General features: G+C 45.6%; 1 protein-coding gene across 1 annotated transcript; it reads right to left on the bottom strand.

The window, feature by feature from the left end:
• Nucleotides 1-1,736: 1,736 nt before the first annotated feature.
• On the bottom strand, nt 1,737-2,591 carry LOC134073800 (coxsackievirus and adenovirus receptor homolog). Its single transcript, XM_062530371.1, has one exon. It carries the CDS (start codon nt 2,589-2,591, stop codon nt 1,737-1,739), a length of 855 nt encoding a protein of 284 aa, XP_062386355.1.
• Between the last annotated feature and the right edge of the window lie 6,644 nt (nt 2,592-9,235).

Here is a 9,235-nt window from a genome sequence, read left to right as displayed (position 1 = left end):
GGTGTCTCCTGAGACCTTCGGAGGTCCACCTTTGCCGCCTCCCGATCCTGGATGTCCACTCTCTGTTTCTCCTGGCTTTGGGTTCATGTTCGGCATCAGGTCTTTTCCCTCGCCTCCTTCCAGCACCTTTTGCTTCTGTGTTCCGTCTGGCTTTCTCTCTGCCATCTTCTCCAGCACCTTTTGCTCTTGTGTTCCGTCTGGCTTTCTCTTATCCATCTCCTTTTCTCCATGCGGTCTGTAACACTAGGGACCTTGTATTTATACTCTTCTGGGGCTGGGAGGGGCGTGGCTTAAGGGAGGAGGAGAAATCATGGAATTTATGCACATATTCCAGAACTGTTACTTCCACTTCCAACTCTGTTACTTAGATCCAGGCAGGGACCCTCTGTTGAATGTCTGCGGGGAATTGGGCACCCAAAGTCGGGTAGGCAATAAGGTGATATTCCGGAAATGCGCCTTTAACTTCCAACTCTGCTACTTAGATCCAGGCAGGGACCCTCTGTTGAATGTCTGCGGGGAATTGGGCACCCAAAGTCGGGTAGGCAATACGGTGATATTCCGGAAATGCGACATTAACTTCCAACTCTGCTACTTAGATCCAGGCAGGGACCCTCTCGTGAATGTCTGCGGGGAATTGGGCACCCAAAGTCGGGTAAGCAGGAGGGTGATATTCCAGAAATGCAACGTTAACTTCCAACTCTGCTACTAAGATCCAGGCAGGGACCCTCTCGTGAATTTCTGCGGGGAATTGGGCACCCTAAGTCGGGTAAGCAGGGGGTTGATATTCCAGAAATGCGACGTTAACTTCCAACTCTGCTACTTAGATCCAGGCAGGGACCCTGTATTGAATGTCTGCGGGGAATTGGGCACCTAAAGTCGGGTAAGCTGGAGGTTGATATTCCAGAAATGCGACGTTAACTTCCAACTCTCTTACTTAGATCCAGGCAGGGACCCTCTATTGAATGTCTGCGGGGAATTGGGCACCTAAAGTCGGGTAAGCTGGAGGTTGATATTCCAGAAATGCGACGTTAACTTCCAACTCTGCTACTTAGATCCAGGCAGGGACCCTCTATTGAATGTCTGCGGGGAATTGGGCACCTAAAGTCGGGTAAGCTGGAGGTTGATATTCCAGAAATGCGACGTTAACTTCCAACTCTGCTACTTAGATCCAGGCAGGGACCCTCTATTGAATGTCTGCGGGGAATTGGGCACCTAAAGTCGGGTAGGCAATAAGGTGTAATTCCGGAAATGCGACTTAAACTTCCAACTCTGCTACTTAGATCCATGCAGGGACCCTCTGTTGAATGTCTGCGGGGAATTGGGCACCTAAGGTCGGGTAGGCAGGAGGGTGATATTCCAGAAATGCGACGTTAACTTCCAACTCTGCTACTTAGATCCAGGCAGGGACCCTCTATTGAATGTCTGCGGGGAATTGGGCACCTAAAGTCGGGTAGGCAATAAGGTGTAATTCCAGAAATGCGACGTTAACTTCCAACTCTGCTACTTAGATCCAGGCAGGGACCCTCTATTGAATGTCTGCAGGGAATTGGGCACCTAAAGTCGGGTAGGCAATAAGGTGTAATTCCGGAAATGCGACATTAACTTCCAACTCTGCTACTTAGATCCAGGCAGGGACCCTTTTTTTAAAGACAAATGAAGGCTTTTTCAGGGTTTTTTTTATTTCATTTATTTTCACTTAAAGTTTCTTTATTACATGTTATTTTTTAGTATCATCTTTACACAGTGCTTTCGGTGACTAATTTTCTGTGTTTTGGAGGACTTGCATCCTCTCTGATGTCATTTGCAGTGTCTTCTTCCACCAAATCGTCCTTGCACTTGTAGCGGCGGTAGACAATGAAGGTAATCACAGCCAGGACCACGAGGATGCCTGCTACTGTTCCTGAAATCATGCCAACCATGGAAGGATGAACAATCTTCAGATCCAAAATACAGTTCTCCATTCCAACCCGGTTCCTGGCAGTGCACTGATAGGTCCCTGAGTCAGTCTCTTTTGCCCCGAGAATGTGGAACGTGCCAGCAGTAACATCTAAACGGGCAGGCGATGGTAGCGCATAGGGTTCGGTGGTTCTCTGCCAGTTGTAGTCGATGGGGATAGCACCTTCCACGGCATTGCAGTGCAGCACCACATTACCGCCCACCTCTGCAGTGCCCTTTAAGTGACAACTTGGCTTGGAGGGAGCCTGCATCACCCGGAGGATGGTCGTAATTCTCTTGATACCAGGGACCTTCTTCACTTGGCACCTGTAAGTCCCAGAATCTGAGGGTGTCAGCAGTAGCAGGTTAATGGAGCCATCTCCGCTCCTTGGATCCATGGAAGTGAAGTGGACCCTGTCTTTGAGAGGCTCGTAGTAGTGATCGTAGATCTGCCCGGCGGAATACACAATGATTTCAGAGTCCGGTGTTAGGCCAGGTTTAGAGAGCCGAGTCCACTCGATTTCCAGATTTCCAAAGTCATCCGGGGCCAGGGTGAATTGGCAGTCCAGTGTCGCGCTTCCTCCAACCGCCTTCTCCAGGAGTTTCTTGTCCGTCGAGTTGATCCAGACGGCGCTGCTAAATTCGCCGGTCAGCATTATTAAAATCGTAAATATTCGCCAGTCCATTGTTGGGTGCTTTAGGATTCATCCCGATTTTAAAGGTTTCACAGGCCTGCATGACTTAGTGTTTTCAGTTCTCATTTGAATAACCAATAGATTTGCAAGATTTCACTACACGTCACCAAGGGTATAAATAGCCAAACCCACGTGTGAGCAGAATCAAACCGAATGAGACGATGCATGCTGGAGGCTACCGAGACAATGAGCTACTGGAGAGAGTCCGCAGCGAAAACATGTCAGGTGTGTGGAACTTTTCACTCTGTTTTATTTTCATTATGTCCAACAGCCTTACTGTCAAAAAGTTGAAATTCTATGTTACTGTCTGGCTTGACCACATGTAGTTGCTGTTTCGGTGCGACCGCTTCGCCAGAACGATCTGGGCAGCCAACGGGAACAAGACGCTGAAAGGGGAGGATGCTGCAGGCAAGTGTGGTTCCTCTTTAGATACACTGATATTGCATATTGTGTGCACTCATCAAGTGAATTTCCCACTATTTTCACAAAAAATACTCTTTTTCTCTCACAGATGCCACTGTGAAGATGGTGCATGTGTGTGTGCGCCTTGCAATGTGTACACTTTCTCTGTCAGTGTGGTCATGTTCGCCATGCTGCTCATGATTTATTACATAGTGGTTCTCATACTATACTATAAAGGATGTTTGAACAAATAACATTAAAATGTTTGAGTGATAAGTGAAGTTGTCATGTCTTTAATTCACCTTTGCCGCCATAAAGCTATCCAAGGCTCGTGGCTTTCCTGGCAGTTTATGTAGTTGTTGTGGAATATTGCGTAGCTTTTCTGGAAGTCCATGTAGCTGTTTTGGAACACTGCGTAGCTTTTCTGGATGTTCATGTAGTTGATTTGGAACATTGTGTAGCCTTTCTGGAAGTTCATGTAGCTGTTGTGGAACATTGTGTAGCTTTCCTGGCAGTTTATGTAGCTGTTGTGGAACATTGTGTAGCTTTCCTGGCAGTTTATGTAGCTGTTGTGGAACATTGTGTAGCTTTCCTGGCAGTTTAAGTAGTTGCCGTGGAATATTGCGTAGCTTTTCTGGAAGTTCATGTAGCTGTTTTGGAACACTGCATAGCTTTTCTGGATGTTCATGTAGTTGATTTGGAACATTGTGTAGCCTTTCTGGAAGTTCATGTAGCTGTTATGGAACATTGTGTAGCTTTCCTGGCAGTTTATGTAGCTGTTGTGGAACATTGTGTAGCTTTCCTGGCAGTTTAAGTAGTTGCCGTGGAATATTGCGTAGCTTTTCTGGAAGTTCATGTAGCTGTTTTGGAACACTGCGTAGCTTTTCTGGATGTGGTAGTAAATTAGGAGGCGTGTTCATAGATGACGTAGGTGAGCTAATGCTTTAAATACTGCCGTCTCTCCTTTCACATCCATACAGTGCTAGATGACACACACTCGGACAGATTCAAATCCCGCCAAAAGAACCAGAACGCGCAGAACATGGAAGAGGTAAGTAGCATTCTTGGAATTTGATTGTTTCACATTAGCTGTACATCGCAACGTGTTCCAGTTCCTTATCACGCGCATGTCTGGGCAGGTACCCAGAACACCTGAGGAATCGGAGGAGCAAAAGATGTATGCTGAACTCAAAAACATTCGTTTGGAGGATAAACTGGATCAGGAGGTAGCAGATGAGGGTGACCGGTTCTCTCAAGTCATTCCACCTTACCAGCAGCCCGAGTCCTCTGCATTCTATAGGGTAAGTGGAATTCCTGGATGTTGCTCTTCCGGAATCGACTCTCTTATTACAGTGTGCTTTACTTCCTTTTATATTGTGCACAGGTTGAGAGTGCAGTTACTGAGAGCGACCAAGAGGATGAACTTGATCGCATTCTGAGAAATGCAGATTTCTCCCAGCTGCTGCGAAGTCCTCTTCAGCCCCTTCCAAGACAGCAAATGATCCCTGAGAAGGCTCGCAAGAGTCGGAAAAAGAGAGGGAGGAAAAGAAAGAGCAAGAAGGGAAAGAAAGGGAAGAAAGTTCCGGTGACAACAAAGCTCCACTCTGGCAAACTGCAAAAGAGCAGTCCTTCTCAACCCCTTCCAAGAGAGCAAATGATCCCTGAGAAGGCTCACAAGATTCAGAAAACAAGAGGGAAGAATGGAAAGAGCAAGAGCAAGAAGGGAGAGAATGGGAAGGAAGATCCAGTGACAACAAAGCTCCAATCTGGCAAACTGCCTCTTGCCAACACTTCTAGAAAGGTAAGGTTCGACCTGTGGAGGTAAAAAATATAATGAATTGATTGAATTCACGTAGTTTGTTGCTTAATAGTTGATCTGTTAATCTTTACAGCAACTTAGGAGAAGGCTGTGGTTTTCACCAGAATTCCTAGCCATGCTCAGACTGGCCTTCCAGTTTGACATCCAGAAGAAGATCATCAGGAAACGGAATATTGAAATTGCCCTTCAAAAAAACCCAGCACTTCGTGAAATGTGCAGAAAGATGAATGCATCTGTTGAAAATATCCGTAACAGACTTCGAATGATGGTCAAACAGCAAGATTGATGTCAACTCTACACATATTTCATTAAAATGTTTGAAATATTGCTGAAGTAGTCATGTTTTTTATTCACCTTTGCATCCATAAAGCTGTCCAAGGCTATTAGCTGTATTAAATGAACATAGCGTAGCTTTTCTGGAAGTTCATGTAGCTGTTGTGGAACATTGTGTAGCTCTCCTGGAAGTTCATGTAGCTTTTTTGGAAGTGGACGTAATTGGTCCATTCCAATGAGGAGGTGTGTTAAATCCGTCATCAGTATAAATAGCAAGGCTTGGCACTTCATCATCCTTTTCGACAATTGCGACCATGAGGGTAAGGACATATCTCATTATATCTGCTTTTCTGGAAGTTCATGCAGTTGATATTGGGTAGCTATTCTGGAAGTTCATGTAGCTGTTGTGGAACATTGTGCAGCTTTCCTGGCAGTTTATGTAGCTGTTGTGGAATATTGTGTAGCTTTCCTGGCAGTTTATGTAGTTGCCGTGGAATATTGCGTAGCTTTACTGGAAGTTCATGTAGCTCTCTTGGAACACAGTGCAGCTTTCCTGGAAGTTTATGCAGTTGATTTGGAATATTGTGTAGTTTTTCTGGAAGTTCATGTAGTTCTCTTGGAACATTTTGTAGCTTCTCTGGAAGTTCATGTAGCTCTCTTGGAACACAGTGTAGCTTTCCTGGAAGTTCATGCAGCTGATTTGGAATATTGTGTAGTTTTTCTGGAAGTTCATGTAGTTCTCGTGGAACATTTTGTAGCTTTTCTGGATGTCCACGTAGCTGTTGTGGAATATTGTGTAACTTTTCTGGAAGTTCATGTAGTTGTTTTCGAACACTCCGTAGCTATTGTCACATATATTTCTCTCTCTATTATACCTGATCAATAACAGTTAAAGAAGAAGTGTCCACAGTGCTCCGATGCGGTTACGAACCTCTCACGTCACCTGCGTGATGTTCACAACATTGCTGATGCAAATGAAAGAAGACTTCAAGTTGGTGTGAGGTACAGTGGGAAGCTGCGCTGCCCGATGCCCAACTGCAAAAACAAGCTTTATTCACGGCTGGACAAACATCTCATCCAAAAACACAATCAGAAGGTATAACTTTTTCAATTGATCATATGTTATTGGATAATGTGTTTTGCTACATTAAAAACGATTTGAAACACAATCTTTTTATAGGGCTCATGCCTGAGAAAGGCCCTTTCAAAGGCCAAAAGAATAGCTATTTCCCAGGAGCTCGCAGCTTTGAAAGGGGGTTTCCAGGCATCTACTTCCACCTCAGGCCCAAGTGCACCACCACCAATACCACCGTCAGACCTAACAATTGAACATCTGGCAAGTGAACTCTCTAGCGTCAAGCAAGATGTGTCAATGCTTAGGATGGAGGTCGACTCCCTCAAGGCCCTCTGCAAGGAGCGAGGTTCCACAGCTTCACAGTCTTCTTCGTCCTTGCCTCTGCCTCAGCCCTCCCCGCTGGCCTCTCCCAGCATGCTGGAGCCTTCCTCACTTGTGCCTTCCTCATCTGTGCCTTCCTCACCGCTGCTTGCTCTGAGTCCACTGCCAGATTCTCTGAGTCCACTGCCAGATTCACCTACATACGAGACCTCCCGCCCTTCAGAAATTCCAAAAGAGACACCTCGGCCTAATCTGGGTAAGTTATTTTGTGTTTGTGTTTGTTGGGAAGTTTAGGGGTACCCACATTGAGCACACTGTTGGGCCTAGGGATAGCCCCATATTGCTGCTTCTCAACAGAACTGTGGCCAGGAGGCCCCCTATTAGGCCTTGAGTCGTGGATCTGTCTGAGCTTTCTTCCTATATGTATCTCCAATTCTAGGGAGTTTGATAGATAGATAGATAGATAAATACTTTATTGATCCCCAAGGGGAAATTCAAGGAATAAAGGTTTGTAACGTTTTGGTGAACAACTATCTTTCAGATAAAGTGCTGGACAGATTTGAAGCCACCCTCATTGGGCCAAATCAGTCCCAGCAGGCAATTAGAAACATAAAGCAAAGGAAGAGCTATGTCAAAGACTTCCTTCTCTATATGTCAGGAAACAAGGGGGACATCAACAAGAACTTCAATTTCCTGAATGATATGCACAACCTGAATAGGTGGGTTGTTTTCACTATTTTGTCCTGTATGAAAAGTCTTGAAAATTCAGTCCTTATTAGAAGTGCTCATATATTCCTATCCATTTATTTTTCTCAAGATTCCTCACAAGTATGGATGGCAGACTGAAGCCAACAAGTCAGGTGCATATCATTGTGGATATTGAGTCCTTCTTGAGATTTATGAAATTGCATAGTAATAGGCTCAGTTCCAAAAAAATTAACTGCCTATTAGAAAAGCTGTCCCTCTGGAAAAAATGCCTTGGTCCCCGAGTTGTTGTTCAAAGACAGGAGTTCCGAAAACTTAAATGTGGTAAGTTTGAATGAAAAGAGGTGTTGATAACAGAAAAATGCTGATAAAACTATCTGGTCTCAACATGGTGTTCTGTTTTGTCACACAGGGAAACTCATTTCGGCTGAACACCTCTTGGCCTTCATCCAGCAAAGCAACGTGTTGTTGCCTAAAGCGCTACAGGACCTCAGGGAAGATCCATGCAATCATGCTCTGCTGGCCCCAGTGGTAGGGCTGTTGGTGGGGGGCATGGCAGCAACTACAGGGCACAGGAAATGCGTATTCCTGGGGATGACAGTGGAGGATGCTCAAAAAGCAGAGCCATACAAAAGTTCTTTTACCATTACAGTGAGTATACTAATCTTGCATAGTTCCTGCAAACTGTCTGGTAAAGTTTGTCTTTTCTAAGGCCTGTCCATTTCCTTAGGTACCCTTGCATAAAACCGCGAAGAGCTTTGGAGCTGCCAAGGTCTGCATTGCAAAAGAACTTTACAGAAATCTACGGGAGTTTTGCGATGTCAGACCAAGCCTCCCTGGCTATCACAATGCACTGCAGACACTTTTCTTCAATACATCAGGGGGTGAGATGACACGAATGGGAGTGTTCATGCGTCGAGTGTGGCAGGACTGTGGTCTCCCAGGTTCCCCAACTTTGGGTGACATCCGGACATCCATATCAACCCATGTATGTAGTTTCTTCATACATCTATCAAGTTTACCAAAAGGCTGTTGTAAACATTTTCTATATACATATTCTTCAATCTTTCTCTCCCACAGACAGATGTGGTGCTCCCGTTTGAGAATAGGCAGAAGGTGTCTACGGCAATGGGCCACGACCTCAAAACTGCCAGGCTCTACTATGTGCCTGAGACTTCATCAAAGCAGACCAGACAAACCAGGCTGGATATCTTGAAGTCTCTCATGAAATCTGCCAAACCACCTGCAAGTAGGTCTCATTTGTGGTGTTTTCTTGATTTTGTAACCATTGTCATGATATGTCTTTGAAGTCCCAGTTCCGGAATATCACCTGGCTGCCTAACCGATTTAGGGTGCCTTCTAAATGTCTGATGAATTGTACAGATCATATGCCAAGGATCGAAGAGGAGCCTGTGCAGACTGAGGTAGTGCAGACTGAGCCTGTGCAGACTGAGGCAGTGCAGACTGAGCCGGTGCAGACTGAGGCAGTGCAGACTGAGGCAGGGATAACTGAGGCAGAGCAGTGTGAAGACACTGAGGGTCAGGTGAAGGAGGTAATGGTGCAGGGCCAGAAGGAAGCACAGCCTAGTAGCTCTGAGCTTGATTCCAGTGAGTAAAGATTTTCTCTGTTTCTCTCCTGCAGACAGATGTGCCAGAAGCCAGAAGGCACCTAAATATGAGGCTTGATGTACTGCTGTCATACGTGAGAGCAGTCACCGCAAGTAGGTCTCATTTTTGGCATTTTCTTGATTTTGTAACCATTGTCATGATATATCCTTTACATGTCTGATGATTTGTACAGATATGGCAATGCAGACTGAGGAAAAGGAGGCAGGTGAGCAAGCGCAAGGTCAGGGTCAGGAAAATGAGGATCAGGCAACATCTGAGGTCCCAGAGGAAAAGGAGCAGGGGAATGAGCAGGAGGCAGGAGCAGAGTCCTCTAGCTCTGTATCTGACAAAAGTGGGTCAGGGGACTCTACATCCTCAGGGGGTGACACGAGTGGGTCAGGA

The sequence above is a fragment of the Sardina pilchardus genome, unplaced genomic scaffold (assembly GCF_963854185.1).
Source record: "Sardina pilchardus unplaced genomic scaffold, fSarPil1.1 HAP1_SCAFFOLD_122, whole genome shotgun sequence".
Taxonomy (NCBI): Eukaryota; Metazoa; Chordata; class Actinopteri; order Clupeiformes; family Clupeidae; genus Sardina; species Sardina pilchardus.
Note: the sequence above shows the minus strand (reverse complement) of the source record. Positions and strands in the feature narration are given on the sequence as shown.